The following is a 21,639-nucleotide window of genomic DNA, read 5'->3' on the forward strand; positions in this document are numbered from 1 at the left end:
AGTTTAGCTGGAAAATAATTTTTACAAAAAGCTAATCCACTTTACACAATATCAGCATCTAGTCAATGATGGGAAAAATGAGCAAATTACATGTTCTTCAGTTAGGACCTAGTGGAAAATAAATTCAAAAAGAGACCAGAAACAAGAGTGTGTTATGAAAGAAAACTGATCACTGGCCAATTATTTTGTTCTAATTAGTACAGTAACTTGCCAATTGCCAGGGAAAGTACTAAAGTTGAGAAAGCCCGGTAGATAAATTTTCTTCAACAGTTGCACTTTATCATGGTTGTTACTTTGATGCTGCAGCTTGAGGAATCTGTTGATAGTTACAGCAACACCTTGCACCAGAAGCCCATCTGGAGCACTGTCAATTTGTCTATTGGCAACAATTTCTCAGGTGCTTTTCTCCATTAGGTGAGTCATTTGGCTGGCTTCATATAAAGCTTCCTTTAAAAGCTGACAAACAGTATCTCAAGGACTATTAAGTCTTGAGATTTTTAGGAAACTTGATGTTTCTTCCCCCCCCCCCCCCCCCCCCCCCCCCCCCCCCCCCCATTTACTACATTGTATTTTCCTTTATCCACATTTGTGTAATATGCTTTCCTATATTCCCCACAAGGGGAAAATGTAAAATTAACTCTAGTGAGAAATTAAATAAAACAATAGACAGCAGATTCAAGAAAATGTTGACAGGATTTGTTGGGAGCATATAGAAGAGATGCAGAGCTCAATTTTTACCTTTAGCTCCCAGCAGTGTGTCTTTGATGAACTGCTCCAGGTCATTGGCTCGTTTATGAATCCTGTCAGCATCATCTTCCACCTGCTCTCCATCAGCAGATACCTTAGTTGCCTGTACAAAAAAAGTGCATAGGAACATCATAAAATAATAAACAGGCATTACATCAGTGAATATATTCAAGTAAAGTAAACACAACACTAGATGTAGAAAAGGTGACATGAGAGAAATACATACACAACAAACACAAATCAATATTGTGTGCAAAAAGGTAGAAGACTTACTGGAAAAAGAGAATACACAACCTCATACATTCAAAGATTAAGAAAAGTACAAGAACACAGGAGGATGAATGAAATTTTGACAGGGATGAAAAAAATATATCAATACACTTAATTTAACATGTGCAGACACACACAAAGTTGGAGAGTGAGAGTAATTACAGTACAGACCAAAAGTTTGGATACACATTCTCATTCAAGAGTTTTCTTTATTTTCATGACTATAAATATTGTAGCTTCACACTGAAGGCATCAAAACTATGAATTAAAACATGTGGAATTATATACTGAACAAAAAAGTGTGAAACAACTGAAAATATGTCTTATATTCTAGGTTCTTCAAAGTAGCCACCTTTTGCTTTGATTACTGCTCCGCACACTCTTGGCATTCTGTTGATGAGCTTCAACAGGTAGTCACCTGAAATGGTTTTCCAACCGTCTTGAAGGAGTTCCCAGAGATGCTTAGCACTTGTTGGCCCTTTTGCCTTCACTCTGCGGTCCAGATCACCCCATACCATCTTGATTGGGTTCAGGTCCGGTGAATGTGGAGGCCAGGTCATCTGGCGCAGTACCCCATCACTCCTTCTTGGTCAAATAGCCCAAACACAGCCTGGAGGTGTGTTTGGGGTCATTGTCCTGTTGAAAAATAAATGATGGTCCAACTAAACGCAAACCGGATGGAATAGCATGCCGCTGCAAGATGTTGTGGTAGCCATGCTGGCTCAGTATGCCTTCAATTTTGAATAAATCCCCAACAGTGTCACCAGCAAAGCACCCCCACACCATCACACCTCCTCCTCCATGCTTCACGGTGGGAACCAGGCATGTAGAGTCCATCCGTTCACCTCTTCTGCGCCGCACAAAGACATGGTGGTTGGAACCAAAGATCTCAAACTTGGACTCATCAGACCAAAGCACAGATTTCCACTGGTCTAATGTCCATTCCTGGTGTTCTTTAGACCAAACAAGTCTCTTCTGCTTGTTGCCTGTCCTCAGCAGTGGTTTCCTAGCAGCTATTTTACCATGAAGGCCTGATTCACACAGTCTCCTCTTAACAGTTGTTCTAGAGATGTGTCTGCTGCTAGAACTCTGTGTGGCATTGACCTGTTCTCTAATCTGAGCTGCTGTTAACCTGCGATTTCTGAGGCTGGTGACTCGGACGAACTTATCGTCCGCAGCAGAGGTGACTCTTGGTCCCTTGGGCGGTGCTCATGTGAGCCAGTTTCTTTGTTGTGATTGATGGTTTTTGCGACTGCACTTGGGGACACTTTCAAGGTTTTCCCAATTGTTCGGACTGACTGACCTTCATTTCTTAAAGTAATGATGGCCACTCGTTTTTCTTTACTTAGCTGCTTTTTTCTTGCTGTAATACAAATTCTAACAGTCTATTCAGTAGGACTATCAGCTGTGTACTGTATCCACCTCCTGTACAACACAACTGATGGTCCCAACTGCATTTATAAGGCTTGAAATCCCACTTATTAAACCTGACAGGGCACACCTGTGAAGTGAAAACCATTTCAGGTGACTACCTCTTGAAGCTCATCAACAGAATGCCAAGAGTGTGCGGAGCAGTAATCAAAGCAAAAGGTGGCTACTTTGAAGAACCTAGAATATAAAACATAATTTCAGTTGTTTCACACTTTTTTGTTCAGTATATAATTCCACATGTGTTAATTCATAGTTTTGATGCCTTCAGTGTGAAGCTACAATATTCATAGTCATGAAAATAAAGAAAACTCTTTGAATGAGAAGGTGCGTGCAAACCTTTGGTCTGTACTGTATATCTTTAGGTGAGATTTGACAAGACCATCTTGTATAACTTTAGCTTGTGTGCATTTGTGAGTAAGCATATAGGGTATGGGAGATAGTACCACTGTCAACAAATGTCAGGCATTCAGTCCCTAAAAGTGTGTAGCTTGACAACATGAATGTGAGTGTTGTTGTTTTTTTTACCGTGTCCTGTCCGGCAGAGTAGCGCTCAGAATTGTTGTCTGAGTGCCAAGAAATTGCCCAGCAGATTTACTTTCACAAGCGGAGCATCACAGTTAATGCTTTAAAGCTCTGCTTGATATTTATAAAATAAACTTTATTATAAACTTCTTTGGGAATGTTTCAATTGTTACGGACAGGGAGACTGAAATGAAAAGGAAAAAAGAAACTCAAAAAAGAGAGAGATGGGGCAAAAGGGAAAAAGGGGAGAAAAGGAAGAAAGAGTGGAGGAGAGAAAGAAGGATGAAGAGAATACAAGATTGCACCCTACTTGCTTATACACCTGCAGCTGTTTTTTTTTTTTTTTAACAAAATAGTACATGGTACTTATGAATGTAAAATGTACTTAGTGAGAGGTGCAGCCCAAAATAGAACATCTGTGTATCTGTCAACACCTAAAGCTTTACACCTGTGAGTATGAGTGTGGACGCGCTTTTGTATACAAGGTTTCTCCACAAAAATATGCAATAGCGAGTGTGAGAACCCACAGACCTGCCCCATGGTCCCTGGACGGACACTGAGGAGATCCGAGCCACAGATATCCAAAGGCCCCCCAAAGCACAGGAACCTTAGGAGAACTACTGCCGGAACTACCGCAACCCCCCCAGAGAAGAGCAGTGGAGAGTCCCAGGGGAACCACCCAGCAGCGACAGTGCAGAAGCCCCAGGGAGCCGCAGCGACGAGCCCACAGGCCCTGCTGGCAGCCGTCCACGCCCGAGCAGATCCAGCCATGGACCCAGAGACCCGAGACCCCGGGACACACCACCCCCCAAGCAGAGGCCCGACAGAGCCCAGGGGGCCAGGCCCCGGCAAGCAGCCACCGAGAGTGAGCCAGCACACACCAAAGCACCCAGCCCCTCCAAGAACCACAAGTACACCAGCGGTCAGAGACTCCAACCACCGGCAGGTAGTGTGGCGGGGAGGGAATAGGCCCCCCATAATATGGGGGAGGCCTAAGCTGATCCAGGAGAGGGAGCAGCACAAGACCCAACCTGTCACAAAAAAAAACAGGCACACACAGTTACAATCACCCACTCCCACCCTCATGCATACGCATAAAATCACTCACACCCAACGTAAAGACAAACAACAATGGACGTCATACACTCACTCACACTCCCCATGCATACTCTATACTCCCAGGTCCAGGCGCCGGTACCCCTTAGGGAAAACCAGCCCCCACACCCAGGAAGTGGTCCCCTTCCATCCTGGGGCAGAGACAGGCAGACAGCGCCGGCACCGCCAAGACCCAGGGGACCCCGGCCCGGCCCCCGCCCCGAACCCAGTCCCCAACAACCCCCATCCACCTCCGGAGGGGGGGCTATGTTTTTTCACTTGGTAGGTGTAGACCCACACTCAAGGTGTTTTTTCCATTTTGGTTAACTTCCTCTCACAGCCATCCATGGCAGCCTATATATTTAAGGAAACTGCCATTCCACAGAATCATCACCTAAATAGGGTGGGCGGGTTTGTCTGGAGCTATGGCCACTAGTATGGCCTGCCATTTAAAGGTAGCATCAGGGAAGGGCTCAGACTGAATGTGATTTATGGACCTCAATGGCAGATAACCACACAAAACTGCAAACCTCGACCAGATTAGGGGAAACCCAGATTATGGTCATGTAGTAAGGTCTTTTGGGGGACCTTGCCACATGTGACCAACCATCTCAGGGCAGGGACTCTATGTCTAATCTGATCTAGTTTTAGGTGAGTGAGATGTTTACCTCTTTGCATTTTCAAGACCAATTAAATTTTATTTCAGCCTATTTATATAGCCCCAATTTACAAAAAAATGTCATTTCCAGACACTCTTCAAAAAAGAGACATAATTTATACACAGGAATAGTTCAATAATTCAATTTAATCATATAAACAGAGTCAAAGTCCATTACATACATTCCAACACAATCCTATGTTAAGAACTTTGGTTAATTATGCCAATTGGTAAAATGCTTGCTAAGGTAACTCAGCCAACTGCTTGACATGAACCACTGGGTATTTTGTTGTTGGAGTTTTGTGCTAACACTGTTTTAACGCTAGGTTTATCCATAACAGCATACAGAATACACGCCTGAGACAGTAAGGAATAGGCTGCAATGTCGCTGCATCAAATCTAATGCCATAACAAAGCCGATCTTCCACTTACACTTTGTAAATATCCAGATGAGCTCTCTCATACATTTACCACTTCAGTCTTAAAAGACTTCTTTCATTTTGTATTGCAAATATCTGATTTAAAATCCCAGCAAAATTATTTTTTTTCTGATAAATTTAAATGTTTTCATATCATTTACATCTTTTCTTGCAGACTTCCTTCTTTACACTGTCAGAGGATATCTTAGTTTTAATATTATACATTTATGCCTTTAATCATGGAAAATTTTCATTTTTATTTGCAAATTTACAACTTTGTAACTGAAAATTCGAAAATCTTTCTCGCAAATATGTAAAATTACTATAGGAAAGTCAGGGTCTTTGCAAAATTTAGTCTTCTGTTGCCATTTATTATTTTTACTAGAGAGCTGGATCCGGTGTATGGGGAAGTGGCTGGACAGACCTGGTGAACTGAAAACATATAGTGGAAGCTGCAACTGAGGAAACCATCTCCTGATGGTCAGGGTTGAAGATTTATCTCATGTTCTGGAGGAGGGTAGAAATATAAAATATGGCCTGTTGCTGGACACCAGCTTTGCTAGAAGCTTTCAAACTAAACAAGGAAACCTCTAGGGCCTGGTTGGCACTGGGGAACTTCTAAAAAAAAAAAAAAGAATAAGAAGTGCTAGATGGCAAGAACGACAGCAGCTTCTGTGGTTGAAGAAGCAAAAACTCAGGCATCAGCAGAATTGGAAGAGGCTACAGAGAAAAACTTTCGATTGGCCTCAAGCAGATTCTAAAAACGTTTTAACAACTTAAAAGGCTACACAGTTTCAGGGGGAACTCCAGACTGACTGGCGATATTGTTGGGAATTGACAACCTAACTGTACCTCACTTTGTTCATTTAACATCATTTAGGCGTTAGGCTGCCTCCGTGGGTTACATTGTCTGTTATATAAGCATTATTTGAGTTTGCATGACACTAGACAAGCAATATGTAAATGCTGTGTATTGAACTTTTACAATTTCACCAGCTCTCAAAAAGTTGTGATATGTCTAGATTTACTTGACTCTAGAGTCAGTGCAATTTCCAACCCTCGCTTTAGGGTATGAGTAAGTCACTACACCCGAGCTGAAACTTCAGCCATGTCTTTGACTACACACAGAGAGAAATTGAGATGAAAAGAAGAAAAGCAGACCCTATCTAATGTGAAGTAAAAAAAAGGATGTGTACCCTGCTGTGTAGCTGGTCCATCTCAACAACCAGTGATCCTAGGTTGGAGTCGGCCAGTTGCAGTAATCTCTCCGGAGCTTTCTGAGGCGACAACATGTGCTTCAAAGCAGAAACAGAGAGATAAAAGTATTAGAGGAACATCTGACACAATGTGGCCCCGAGCAATGTTTTCACAACCACCCAGTCCTCTGCTGCAGGGCAAAAAACAGAGGAACAAGCAAAATAATTTGCACTAAGAAACATCTAAAAATAGTTATCAAAAAACTCTATATAGATTACCTTTTGTTGAATGAAAATGTTAGAGAGATGCCCTAACTAAAAATAAAGAGAAGAGCACTTAAAACTTGAAATTTCTCATAAATAGTGCATTTAAAAATATTACATAATGTAAACCTACAGTCAGCTGAAAGGAAAAGATTTTTCTTTCAAACATTCATTTCAATCTTGGAAAACTGGAAAACTGTTGATGTAAAGTAGAGCTTGAAAATTTGAGAATGAGACCTAAACATCTAGTGTTCATGATGATAGACCAACCAGAATTAACTAACATTAGGCAGAAATATGACAATTTATCTGGGGAAAAGGATCCAATTTGGTCAAAACAAATGTGTTGATTTAATAAACAAGCTATCCATTTCTAAACAAAACTTTAATAAGTAAACACAGCAGAAGTGACTGATCAGACTAATTGATGAACTTGGTGAAAACAGGCCAGTTGTTCTGCACACAAAATGTCAACACTCCACCATTTCTTTCCCAATGAGTGTTGTTGGACCATAAATGCCTGTCCTTTAACAATGTATTTCTTTACAGTTTTTAACAGCAGATCATTTTTAAAATTGCAGTCAAGCCATTTTGACTTTAAACATCAATCTAAAATCCCCATTGCCAGGCAGCTGCTCAAAATTACTGTTCACAGTACTTATGAGTTCCTGTATGAAACTGTTATTATTATTGAAATTCTCACACATGAAAATAATTTTACACACTGTGAGTTCACTGAAGACAAGATTAATTTCATCCCAAATTATTAAAAAAATTACTTAAGATTAAATAAAAATGAGCAACCTGTGAAAAGTTAATTGAAAAGAGGTATGGTTGAATTTTCTTTACTAGTGTGAATTTGATTATGTAAGAATACACGACATTTCAAAAGATCCCCCGGATGTCTAAGCACAGTAACATGTTCCCATTTAAGTTTACTTGTCTATCTAAAAAATCTTTCTAAAAAACAGCCAGTGTTACCCAGCCTTGTTCAATTAAACAATGTTACCCAGAACCAATACACATAGCAACAAAGAAAGCTTGTGGCTTTATATATATTGTTTTACCTTGAGCTCCTCCGTCATGTTCTCAAAGCGGTACAAGACTTTATAAGGTGGTGGCAGGGGTGTGGTCAGAGTGACATCGGTGATAATGCGATAAAGACGGTCCATATCACTTATTAGCAAACCTGAGCACTCATCGTCACAGGCTGGAGGAGAAAATAAATGAATAAAAACACAGTTCTGAATCAATTAGTTTGTAATGAGCCCCACTAAATTCATCTGAAAGATTTTCTGACAGCACAATGATGTTTTTCTTTGGCCATGTTTCAGTGTAAGCTCTTTTTTGTGACTGTATGTCTTATATAATGTGAACCTCTAAATATATCAATATGTGACTATGCCTGGATGTTTCTGTGTGTTTTGTTATTCTAGCATCAGAAAGACAAGGCTGCTGATGCATGAAATCAGCGCAGAGAGGAAAGAGCACCTATTATGAACACACTCTGCAGGCAAAAACCAAACACCCTAATGCACATGCGCACACTTGGGAATTCACTAAGATACACAATTACTTTTTTGTGAAGTGTTAGGAATTTTTTTTTTCTTTTCACCCTGGGGCTGATTTATGGCAGAAATTAAAATTCCTGAGAAATCAAAGATAAATTAAATAATATACAAACTGTTTCTAGTCTATCAATCTCTGACAAAACCAAAAACAAACAAATTTAGCACTGCATTCAAGAAGTCTCATGCACAATTTTTATGCACACACACTAAACCTAACACTATTGTTTGTGGCCACTGCATCCAAGCTGTCTCATGCATAATTTGCACACACCTACACACCCCAACCATGTGTGGGTGTGTGAATGATGTATTATAAATAAGCCTATATTGCTTTGAGTTTGTGTATTTTTTCTCTATAGTATAACAAGTGATCAACCTAGACTATTCAAGTGCTTGCACTTTCATTTTTAAATTTATCGTTATGGTGGACTTTATGTTAGCATCTACATTTTCCCCTTTTGTAACTATACAACTGTTCATAAATATAAAATTAAAGCAAATAAAGAACCCCAGAAAAAAAGAAAACAAATTCAAACCAATATAATTTGATCAACTTTAAGCTGATGTATTAAGCAATATAGTGAGCATGTGATACCTCCTTTATTTTTCCCATTGAAGGTAATCTGTTAAGGCCTAAGTCACCTTCCAGACATGGGCTTGGGGATACTCATATGTTACATCTGCATCTAATGGAATAATAATTACATTGTGGGCATCATTTTGTAGATCGATGCTGGCAACTTTAATAATGCAACAAACTGTATGACATGACTTGTTAAATTTAAGTTACATTTCTGAACTTGCTAAGATGTTAATTTTTCTCTTATTCAGGACAAGTGCTTTGCTGTGCCAGGTGGAATGTAAGAAAAGCCAGAGCTTTTGAAAAACACTGAGTGGCATCACGTTTCAAGTAAGCGTCTGTTTGACTGGCCCCCCAATCATCAGAACCAGGACCTATGATTAGGGTTTGGACACAAAGGCAAACAGCTTTGTGTCGAGGTGGCACTGCAGCACTTCCGTTTTATGGGCACACATTCAATGTCGAAACATGCAGAACAAACCTGACAGCAGCAATTTCACACTGGTCTCTTGTCTTACAACCTTTTCTTCCATGTTCTTATTCACATGCACACGCTTCCCTCCAGACAAGCTAATGGCGCTAAAAAGGCACTGTCATTACGTTCATGTTAAGTTTAAATTAGATCCAAATGACTTTGAAATTATTTTCTGAATGACTTGAATCTGACTTCTGCCATGATCTCTTGTCTCCCATGGCAACTAGAGGAAAGGCCTCTGATTTGCATTTCATTGCCAAATTACAGCAAATATTACAACATCGGGTGACACTGCACATGTGTGAGCCACCAGAAATTAAATTAAATAAATAAGACTGAATGTAGGACTCATGGGGTGCAGAACCTTCTGATGGAAATGGGGTTTACGTTTGTTATAACATCTGCAGTTGGAGGCTAATTTGTATAATGACTTGAATTCAAAATGCTTTTTAAATAGGGTCAGCAGGTACACACCAACCAGTCATGGGACAAAAAAATGCTACATGTTACCAATGCAAAAAAATATCACTTCAAAAACAAACAAACATAAAAGAAAAAGTAGATATACAATAGACTTTGCATTCTACAGATCAACCATCAAAGAAAATCATTGAGCTCTATAAAATATCCTCTTTTAATTCCAAGTTTTTCAGATCACAACTATACCCTAGTAATCACACTTTATCGACAAATGCTGGTTATTGGTGCTGCAGTTACCCATTATGTCTGTTGATTTGTTTGTTTTAGAAGGGCTGCATTGGCAGAAACTGTAGCTTCATTTATTGTGAAGTTGCACCAAAGTCATCGCTGTCTTTGGGGAATTGGGAAGATTTTACTAAAAATGTATTCAGCTGATGTAATGAGTCTTTTTTATGTTGCCCAGAGGTTTACAATACTAAGTTAATCTTAACTACAAAACAAAAACAATTTGGCAAATCATCTAACTTTTAGGAATGTGGGACAACAGTGCTGTGAAATCAACTAAATAATAGATATCATGCTATCTAATATCTATTTAATGAAGCAGAAATGTTCACCTACAGTGCTGCAAAATATTCAATTCATTTTACCTTTTCACATTCTGCCACAAACCTTAATGTCTTTTATTGTGGTTTTATGTGATTCACCATTAAAAAGTATGAGTTTCATAACTGCTAAGTGTAACAATTTTTTTGTTGTTGTTTTATTCAAAGAATGTACCGTAAGAATGCAAATCTGGAAAGTAGTAGTGTAGTGATTATTTTTACTACCCGCAGTTAAATCCAATTCCTCTAATGATGTCTAATAAAACTATGTTTGCTTTTATATCCATTTCACATTTATGGAATATGTTGTATTGGTCCTTTTACATAAAATCTCAATGTAACGCATTGAGGTTTGTGGTTTTAATGTTACAGAATGTGAAAAGTTCAGTGGGTATTATTATTTTTCAGAGGAACTCCATTTCCTAAGAATGTTAAGAACATGAAAACAAGAGAGTCATAAAAAACCCAAAAAAACTTGTTAGTCTTACTGATTATCCCAGAAGGTCCACACACATGCCTATCCATGCACTGGTCACACGAAATTCCAGATGCCCCAACCCTGCAACGACACTGGCCCGTGACAGGGTTACATGGTCCTGGAAATGACCCCCATGAAGAACACTTACACTCCTCACAGCGACCACCTGGCATCCTTGGGTTACCGTGGTAACCAGTGGCACACCTAAAGGAAAGGACAATCAAGATAGCATTAAAAACAAATCGGTCATTGGAAATTAGTGAGATTTAATGTTTCTTCATGTTTGTCCAACCTTGTAGTTGGACAACCACTGGTGCAGTACTATTCAAGCGTCAGTGTCAGTGACTAAACAGAGTTAATCTCCATAAAAAGGAATTTAACTCATTTAGAAAAGAAAAAAAACATCTTACATGTGTTAAACTGAACTATTTGACCATCTGAAGAGAAGACAAGACAAAAACAAGCTCAGTGGTATTAATGATGATGGCATTTCTCTTAGATGAAGTTCTGCTTTTTTACATATTTGAGAAATAACCAGCATGCACCAGTGCAGACCTGGGATGCATTTATAAATACATTGGTGCTGAACAACTGAATGCAAAATTTTGCACAATCTGAAGTAACCACCCTTGCCAGAGTTTTGAGAATGAAGGACTGGGTCAAAAGTTTGACAAAATCTGATTGTTGCAAAAACATCATATTGTGTGAGAGTCATGAGGTGACCATAGGAAATATTTTTTGGAGAGAAACCTCCAAAATCAAAACAAAAAAAATGAGTGCACCATTCATTTCTATATTTATTTAACCAAGTAGTAGGTAAAGAAATTGCAAATATGTTAATAATAATAATAATAATAATCATCATCTTTATTGGTCATTGCACATGTACATTACAATGAAATTTGTCCTCTGCATTTAACCCATCCCTTATAGGGAGCAGTGGGCTGCCATTGTGCGGCGCCCGGGGAGCATTCTGGGGCTAAGGGTCTTGCTCAGGGACCCAGAGTGGCAATCTGTGGGATACGAACCTGGCCCCTTGTGTCCCCTCTGGAACGCAAACCTCCTGTTCTAACCACTAGGCCACAACTCATCCATGGAAGCTCCATGGCACCGTTATTTCCTGTCCGAGATTCTCTTAATGCAGATAAATGTCCAAAGATCTTTATTTCTTTTCTGTATATGAGTCTCACCTTTCACAATGTTTTCCCTCATATCCCTCAGGACAGGCTGTACAATGGTAGTCATCCAATCCTTCTGCTATGCATGTAGGGCTAAAACTTGATTCAGAAAAAAGTACATCAATTACTAAATAATTAAAACATTACATTTTAAATACCCAATACAAATGCAAAAACCCTAATTAACTTACAAAAAATGAGTTACTGATGCATGCTCCTTCAAAATTGCAAGCACAGAAGGAAAAAATAACCAGAAATATTACTTGTTCTCAGGGATGGAGAGAGGACAGGCACAAGGTTTACAGTCATCTGGAGAACCTCGGACCACACCGTAGAATCCTGGAGCGCAGCGTTCACAGTGATCCCCTTCTGTGTTGTCTTGGCAGTTCTACCAACACAAATACACAAAATCCATTGCCATTTTGAAGACTCCATTTATTCCTACTCCTTTAGAAGTCTCACACAAACCTGTAGGTCCTGAAATGTCCATCTTCCACCTAGCATGAGTTCTGTTTGTGTGTTTTTATAAGGATAATGTTGATGCAATTAATGTAGTTTGGAAAAAGATAAAAGAATATTCAATGTCAGTGGGCTTTTTGCAAAGTTAAAAAATAATAAAAGTTAAGCCATATGGTTATCTCAATGTTGCATTTTCTACCTGCCCAATAAGATTAAGACAACAAAGTATTCATTAAGATAGAAGAAGCTTTTATAGAGTGTTTATCAGAAACTTATTCAATAATTAATACTAGCATACATGGTTGGGTTTCCACAAGTGTAGAGGATCTTATGCTCTCAGCCACTTTAATAGGCACACCTGTCCTATAGATTATAATGAATCAGCCAATCACAAGGCTGCAACTCAACGAATTTAAACATCTAGACATGGTGAAGATCACTTGAAGTTTAAACTGAGCATCAAAATGAAGCAGAAGGGAGATGTAAGACACTTTCAATGTGGCATGTTGTTGGTGCCAGATGGGCAGGTCTGAGTATTTCAGAAATTGCTGATGTGCTGGGATTTTCACCAGCGCATCAGCAGAACAGAACAGACATCTCTCGGGTTTACAGAGAATGTTCAGAAAAAGAGGAAATATACAGAGAGTGGGTGTTTGGAGGACAAAAGGGCCTTGTTGTTAAAGGAGAATGGACTGAGTGGTTCAGAGAGGCAACAGTAGCTAAAAAAAAAAAAAAACACTCATTGCTATTAAGGTATGCAGAATATCATCTTTGAATGTGCTACATGAACATTGAAGCAGATCGTTTTTAGCAACAAAAGACCACACTGGATGTCACTCTTGCTACCTAAGAACAGAAAACTGAGGCTACAATTTGTAAAAACTCACCAAGTTGGGCTTTAGATATCTTGTAAAATAAATGCAATGAAAAACTGGGGCAGTTCTGAAGGCTGGTGCTAACAAGGTGTACCTAATAAACTAGTCGGTGAGTATATATTTTTTAAGAAAGGGGGGCTGGTTCCACTGGCTGACCTGCGGCAAAGTCAGAAGAAATAAAAAGTAGCATACAAATATTTCAGTTTTCCATTGAAAGGTGTGACAGCAAAATTTGTCAAAGCGGTGTGTTTGGATTTGAGGTGAACCATTTAGAGCATCATTCTGAAATATTTTGACAGAAAGGTGATTTCAATTCCATTCTAATCTTTTCTAAAACTACTTGAAATTTTCTGTTATTTTAAAGGGAGAGATGAATGAAGGGACTGACTGAACAGTTGCATATATCTAAAAGATAACTGGGAAGTGCCCAATGTGATTCCAACTGCTTTTAAAGTGCCTAGTATCTCCACAGTGGTGGCAGGGAAACAATTGCCCCTTTCTCTTCACCATCCTCATTTTCTCAGCTTTTCTTGCCTTTTTAACAGTTCAACTGTTATCTAGCCTGGGCTGCTTTGGATAAGAGATGCATTTGTCCACACGGTAATGATGCTCAGGCCCACCTCTGCATGATGAGGTGTAGTAAATAAGACTGTGCACCGAAGTAATCAACTGGTCGTTGGTGCACAGGTACTATCTTACATATTGGAGTTTAACTTCCTTCTTCAAAAGCAGACAGAAATAAAAAAAGATTTCAATAACCTGTTATTGCAAAGATAGGCACAACATTACAATGATATAGATATTTCTACAGATCATTTGTAACTTAATTTATAAGCGTACAAAATATCTTCTACTCTTACTCTTATAGAAACTATGCAAAACAGTATAAATACAATAATTTTCGAACATATGCACACAATAAATTAACAGAGGTAAATGCTCAGCAATGTAAACAACTAACAATACCGTCCACCACACATACACAACTGAAACAAAACTATTGCACACAAAATCAATTATCTCTACTGTTCATATCCCTAAGGTCCCATCTTATGTGTTCCATTGGTTTGTTGAAAATGGGAACTTTAGTTGGTACAACAGAAAGTTTTTTTCTTAACGAGGCAAGTCATTTCCATTACCTTCCTCAATTTCACGTTACTGCTAATTACCACAGAAACAAACTCGTTTAGCGTTTTCAATTTAGCCTGGTCGGTTAGAAAATGCTAATGATGCCGTTATGGAAAATGAAGTAGAAATGGGCAAGGAAAAAAAGGGCTGGGAGGCAAAGTGAGACAGAAATTAAACAAGAGGGAGGGAAGACGCAGAAAGAGAGAAACAAATTGGTACATGACGAGAAATTAGGCACCAGTGAAACAAAATGAGACAAGGTGAAGTGGTCTTGTGTACAGGAAAAAGAAAAAGGATGTAGATGTAGATGATAGAAGAAATGATGTCTGAATAACCAAGCAAAGAGAGGTGGAAACCTTAAAGGGATATGATTAAGCCATTCAATGAGTAAAAGCTAAACTAAGGGAATGGGAAAATCAGGGGAAAAACACATTACATTAACATATTAAAACAGAGAAAGGAAATCCAAGTGTCTCAAATGTACATGTTTCCTGGGAACCAGCAGATAGTGAGATAACATTTGTCTGAGAAAATGTTGAATTTAACTTAATCCATTACTAAAGACAAAGATTCTCCTTCTGCTTTTATGGACTAAAACTACAAGTTTTTGTTTTGAAGAGAAGTTAAATAATACAAGGACTGTTGCAGTAGCCCATTTCAAAACATACAGGTAGAATTTCTAAATTAGGCTGTATTTTGTGGAGGTTTAATACAGAGGGAGGCAGTAGTCATAAGTGTACCTTTTTATAAGAATAATTTTAATGGTCGGTAGTGGTCCCTTTAAAGTAGCTTACCTGTAACATGTTGAGGACCTTGCAAACCAGTTAACCAGTGGTTAATATTTGAGTTAAAACCATATACACTGATAAATGTAGTGAGGATTAATGTCTCCCACTGGCCAGTGGTTGTCAGATGGTTGTCATGGAGACTGGAAGCAGGCTGGTGAACCTACATTATTGTTCTTGGCAAAGAAGTTATGTTGAGGCAACTCTCTCTGGTGTCTGGGTGTCAAGAAAAAAACAGCTGCAGCTAACTGCCGATGCTGTTTCACACATCATCAGACCTTTGACATTCTCAACAGCTACAAAGCCTCCAACACATAACTAATGAAAAGAAATGGCACTTTTAACTATTCCATATTCCACACTCGTTCATCTCTGTGATTTCTTGGTGGCTTGAAAGGATAAAATGCTATACACAGAAATCCTGCTGTATTTACCTGTTTTGTGACAGAAATACAGGACAGTTTTAACACTTAAAAAGCTGATTCAGATTCATTTACTTTTCTTCCCCAAGCCCGATCTGCAGGACAAATCATGTTTGATGAAGTTAATTTTATTTCCAATACAGACTGTTGCTATAGCAATTATTTCTAAAACGTATTTCAAGTTTGCCAGTTTAAAATTATTTTAATTAATTAAATAAAATTAAATAAGTTAAATTAATTAATTTAATGTTTAATGTAGGTAATCCTATGCGTTTTCTCAGTTTATTGTTCTTAGCTGTCAGTAGAGGCCCCCTGATGTGGTCATCTGCAGCTGTAGTCCAGTTGCTTCTATGTCTGGTACGTGCCTTCAGAGGTGGTATTTTGCCTACCTTGGTGAAAACGAGTGGTCATTTGAGCTGTTTACTTTCTATTTCCAGACCATTCTACCAATTCCCCACTGATTTAAAATATTTTCCCCCTAACTCCTGATGACTAGATTTGAACTTTTATTGACCATTCTCTAAAAATTGCAAGAGGTGGCTTTGAATGAAAATCGTAGTAGATCAGCAGTTTGTAAAATACCCAGACCAGCCCGTCTGCCACCAACAACATGTCACATTTAAAGTCACCTAAATCAACATTCTTTCCCATTCTGATGCTCGATTATAGCTTCAGAAAGTTGTCTTCATCATGTCTAGATGCCTAAATGCATTGAGTTCCTTACATGTGATGCTGATTTGTGTTGATTGCAACTGAACAGGTGTACATATTTACCTGGCTAGTTGGTGTATGTGAAATGACAAATTACTTGTTCATTTATGAATATCTTGCAATCAAAGGAAGTGAGTACTCACATGGTCTTTATGTTTTATATGAGATCCCCCCCCCCCCCCCCCTTTCTGCAATCCTCTCATATGTTTTCTAAGACAAAAGTGGAAAATGATTTGATAATCTTTTGACCGAAGTCAAGTCAAGTGTGCAGGTGACAAAGCTATGTTCACAAATCTTGTGTTGCAATTTTCCAAGAATTGCAACACAGATTATGGATTAAACATAAGGCATTCAGACCTTTTTGCAAAAGGTATTTTGCCAGCTTGCTCAACGCTTAAAAAAAATTATAAAACCAAAAACCGCTCATTTACATAAGCTCATGTAGGGCAGCCAGGGTGCTCTGGAGGCAATTAAAAGGTGATCAAGAAAAATACATCACGGTTAAATATAATTACAGATAATTACATTGTTTATGAAAAATGCTTTTGTATTTAATTTTTTTAATTTACAGAAATAATATACATTAAAGTAAAGCAGGAATGTAACTTTATAAGTCAGGTGTAGAGAACAAAAAAAACTACACACAATACAAGTTAGCCAGGTGGTAGTTAATTATTGCCAGGCTAATTGCAGTACCTGACATCCCTCCTCATGCATATCCACTCACACTTTCTCATTACACTCGTTTCTCTGAAAACTACTCAACATATGGCTCTATGATGAGCTCCAGCAGCAGAGAACTCACACACATGCATACTCATTTACCTGGCATATGGATGTCTCAGGGTCACAAGTGGAGGAATGCCCACTGCACTGACACTGGACACAGCTGCCCATGCCAGCAGCTGTGGGCATTCTGGATGCTGGAACCGAAACAAGCGACCCAGCGCGGAGACGATAGAAACCTGCAGCACATTCCTGCAACAAGATGGGGGAAAAGAAACACTGCACAAATCCAGCTTTCACAATAATTCTGATATTAGAATACATAACTAAACAGATGCATGCAGGGACTCTGGCAAAAGTCACACATTTACTTCCCTAGGTAACAGTTTACTCCTTCCTCTCTCACAGATTATTCACTCCAGTAACTTTTGGACAAAGACACAAACATACATCTCTGGGCATGTTCACACGCACACAGACTTGCAAGGTAACTCTCTATTCCTCTCTCTCCTGTTCAGTAGTAATTAATGGAGTCCATTTAAAGAGCCATCTGTTCCCTCTGCAAGCACTAAATGCCCGTTTAAAAATACTTTATTAGCAACGACGGCAGCTACAAATAGCACAGCCATCTGTCTGACGAGCCCTGTATGACCTGAGCATTTTAAGTTTAGCTGCAGTTTGCTTGTTGGCTTCTATTTGGCTTTGTTTCAACAGTATGTGTACCTTCTAAATTATATACACCTGTAGTTTTTCCAACAACATAGATCACCCTTGTAACATAGACACTTCAGGGACTTCTATCCAAAGTTATGCAGATGTGTAGTCTGTGTATCAAAAACGGTCTTCATGGAAATTTAAAATTAAGTCACTGCTAAAAGAATGTTTGTGGCTTAATAGAAGGAGCTTGACCACTTGGAGCATCTCCTTTCCTCAGTCATGAGGAAAGGAGATGCTCAGAAGATTAAAACTAGTGAGTTGAATTACTTCATGTGCCTTAAAATGGGTTAAAGAAATCTTCTTGTCATACTCTACCAGTTACAAAAATGTAAGAACATCCCACTTTGACCAAAAACCCCAAACTGTTTCTGGGAAATTACTGAAAACTGATGACAGACAGAGGCTTCCCACAACATGCATTTTGTTTGCAGAGGACTGAGTGTTCACATATGTGCATACCTCACAAGAAAACCCAGAGTATCCAGTAGGACAGTCACATTTTTCTATTTGACGGGCTTTCCCGTTTTGCTCCGTCAGTGTTCCTTCCTCTGCTACTGTTAAGCTGATCTCTGAAATACTGAAAGACAGAGGTTAGAAAACAATTGATCAATGAGAAACCTTTCAGAGGTATCTATGATACTCTGTGTTAGTGTTTTACCGGCTATGTCTCATCAGGTTGCCATGTGATGCCTTTATTAGGATGTAGTCCACATAGAACAAAACATCCATGAAGTCATCTCGAGTCATAGACCGGCCGTCTGCGTACTTCCATTCATGCTTCAAACACACAGATAAAACATGCAGAGAAACTTGATCTCTCCAGCCTTAAAGTTTAACAAGTACTTCTTGCATCACAAGATTTAGGTAAAATACACTGTACTTTCTGAAGATATCTATCTAAACAATGTTCTTAAAACATAGTATTCTTAAAACATTATCCTTACTGTACCTCTGTCATGTCGATCTCATGACGGGTGAGCTGACCAATCTGAAGTCCTGGGATGTGCCGTGTTATTATGATATTGTGGTTTGGACCACCTTTAATAATGACTTGAGGCTCATATGATGAAGGACCAGTTTCATCTCTGGCCTCGTAGTACACAGCATATTTCAACTGCCCGCCGTAGGCTGTGATCTAGTGAAACAGACAAGGTATTTTCCCTGTCAGTATGTCCAAGAAAACATGATCAGAGATGAGTTTTTAAGTCTATTTACAACCTGGGAATACATATCAAATGCATTTTTTGTTATATTTGGGAAATCAAATGCAAATCTGTCTCCATTTTATTTTTTCCCTAAATAACCAGTTTAATTCACAGTGGTGATATGTGTACAGTGAATATCTGATGTTTCTCTGGGTGAGTTACTACTGCTTCTTACTGTAAGGATTATGATTATTTATGAATGAATATCTATCAAACATTATAATTAGACATCATAATTCAGAACAATAATTTTCTTAACCAAAAATCATTGCTTAAAAATAGAAATCAGAGATGTCCTCTGGTATTGTGCTTAATTACAATTAGTTAATTGTCATTAATAATTGATAATTATTAACCAAAACTACACAAAATGTCACTGTTTAATCAGATGCTTCACTGAACTGTGGGGGAACTTTGACCTTATTTTGACAGATAAATCACTCTTGCATGAAATAAACACAAATGCTCTTTATATATGTGAACATTTATTGACAACATAGCAATACAATTACTATTCTGGTCCAAAAAACCTCACCTAACTAAATATGCTCTATTCTACAGAAAGGAGCAAAAAGACTAACTAAAAATAATAAAGAAAATGTATGCACATTGAGTGTCTATGGAATTATGAATTATGGAGAAAATGTGCAAATTGGGTTAACTTGGAAAGTGGAGCAGAAACACTGTACAGGGAAGCCTTCTTGGTGCGCTGATGCGTCTTGATGGCGGCGATCAGCTGATAGAACAGTAGGGCCACGCCCCTTTAGCCACTAACAGCTGATTGCCCCAAATCTCGAACAAAGGGTCATAAAACTCAAAGGTGAGAAATCAGTTGAAAAACTCAAGTAAACTTCTGAAGGCTACTCTGCTGGACAGGACATGGTAAAAAAAGGAAAAACTCCAGTAATAAAACTGGGACAAAGGAGTGGTCAGGCCACGAGGCCCAGACCGCAGCTGCTTTGAATTAAAAACTTTTAAAAGTCCAACTTCTAACTCCTGGCTGATTTAAGATCAGCCAGACAATAACATACACACGCACAACACTTTCACAGCATAACACTTCCATCAAGATTGCATGCAACAAATTAATACCTTGGATTAACTACTGGTGATTCTAAATCACCTTAAACTATGCCTGACCCTACCCATACCTCTAAATACACCGATCCGATTTAATTTAAAAATAATTAAATTACTTTGACGTTGACTTCTTCTCTTCACCGGCATGAGGATGGGTAGGTCTGAAGAAAAACTGGGGGTGGGAGACCAAAGTGTCACGCGTCTGTGATCAACTCAAAAATGGTAAACTTCTCCTCCGTCCAAAACGGGAAAATATGAGGAACCGTTGCAATTGATTGAATCAACAAGGAGGAAAACTCATCTCCTTGGCAACAAACCTCTGTTGGTTTTCACCTGCGCCGGAGTGTCGGTGGGGTCTTCGATCGGTTTATGAATCTTCTGGCCTTCTTGTATCAGACAGATTTCCAGCTTTCAAGCTCTTCCGGGAATAGTCGTGTGGAGGAAAAGTCCGCCTGCGAGCTTTTGTCTCTCTAGATATGCGTCTGCATGCCATTTCCTGCGTGACCAAAAAGTTTGGTTTTGCACCTGTTTTATAATCCTGGGTGACGTCAGAGCGGCAATGCCTGTTGAGCTGCACATGTCGAACTTCGCAGCCTAGTCCGTCTGTCTGACCAAACTAGATGGCCTCAACATTACTGATGAATGATAAACTACCTAACTGATGAGCAATGAGATTCAATAGATACAGTAATGTGATGTTTTTCTTTTCAAGTTTTGTTTTTAACACAACACCAGTTGGGACAGAATGTCTGTTTTGGCCAGTAAACTGTGCCTGGAATATCATTGGTGAGTGAGTTCAGAGGTATGCAACCACAATACTAATGTAGACCATGTAATGCTTATGAAATAGAGCAAGGTATTTTACTGCACTTGAACTATTGAATGTTCAAGCATTCACGTGACACTGAATTTAATGAAGTATCACAGTAAGGCCTAAATAACTCAGATGGGCATCTAGAATAAAACAAAATCCCTGAATGGGACATACTTTACCATTATTGCATATGAGCTGATTACAATCAGAGCTGAATTATGAATTTTGCATATGCGACATTTCAAGACCACAGAGTGCTCTTACCATAGAGCCTGTTAACTGCTCTGGCAGTTTCCAGTAGTATGGTTCAGACAGAGCTGCTGTGACCAGTTCTGCATGGGCCAGGATCTCAGGGTGCTGGAAGCTAACTCCTGTTCTCTTCTCCACAGTATTGGATTTATCCACCAGAGGGAGCACCTTCTGCTCTGGCTTCAGTGTCAACTGGAATACAAGTAAAAAAACATTAAACTCATGATTAACGATCCATGGATTTGAAGTTTTACTATACAGCTGTCAAGCAAAACAACAGATTTTCTGCTTGCCAATGAACACACTACTGACTCACTAACAAGATGAAACTTTAAAAAAAAAATCAGTGGGTTATTGTTTAAAATCCACTGAAAGGACTTTAACACTGGCCTATAAAAACATAAAACGCATTCAACAAATATTTTAAGCTACATTTTTATTCTCTGGCTTCAAATAAAATATTGCATGAAAAGGGTTAAGCATCCATAACCACAAAATGGTAAAGGTGACTGTAATTTGTGTCTGTACAAAAATCTGCTAACACACATCATACTGCAAA

The 21,639-nt window shown here is 38.8% G+C and overlaps 1 protein-coding gene across 11 annotated transcripts in view; it reads right to left on the minus strand.

Annotated features, from left to right (window-relative positions):
• Positions 1-21,639, minus strand: part of lama2 (laminin, alpha 2) — a 249,580-nt gene that overhangs the window by 77,486 nt on the left and 150,455 nt on the right. For 9 of the 11 annotated variants that reach the window (XM_047388561.1, XM_047388563.1, XM_047388560.1 and 6 more), the window contains 11 exons: positions 21,096-21,272; positions 18,682-18,867; positions 18,391-18,509; positions 18,192-18,309; positions 17,115-17,267; positions 12,173-12,297; positions 11,922-12,008; positions 10,742-10,935; positions 7,670-7,812; positions 6,339-6,437; positions 739-850 (listed from right to left, as the gene is read on the minus strand). In XM_047388561.1, the coding sequence (XP_047244517.1) occupies positions 739-850; positions 6,339-6,437; positions 7,670-7,812; positions 10,742-10,935; positions 11,922-12,008; positions 12,173-12,297; positions 17,115-17,267; positions 18,192-18,309; positions 18,391-18,509; positions 18,682-18,867; positions 21,096-21,272 (1,513 nt within the window). The remainder of the gene's footprint in view (positions 1-738; positions 851-6,338; positions 6,438-7,669; positions 7,813-10,741; positions 10,936-11,921; positions 12,009-12,172; positions 12,298-17,114; positions 17,268-18,191; positions 18,310-18,390; positions 18,510-18,681; positions 18,868-21,095; positions 21,273-21,639) is intronic. The other 2 variants (XM_047388562.1, XM_047388559.1) reach the window with 1 other exon arrangement.

Source organism: Girardinichthys multiradiatus, chromosome 15, assembly GCF_021462225.1.
Source record: "Girardinichthys multiradiatus isolate DD_20200921_A chromosome 15, DD_fGirMul_XY1, whole genome shotgun sequence".
Taxonomy (NCBI): Eukaryota; Metazoa; Chordata; class Actinopteri; order Cyprinodontiformes; family Goodeidae; genus Girardinichthys; species Girardinichthys multiradiatus.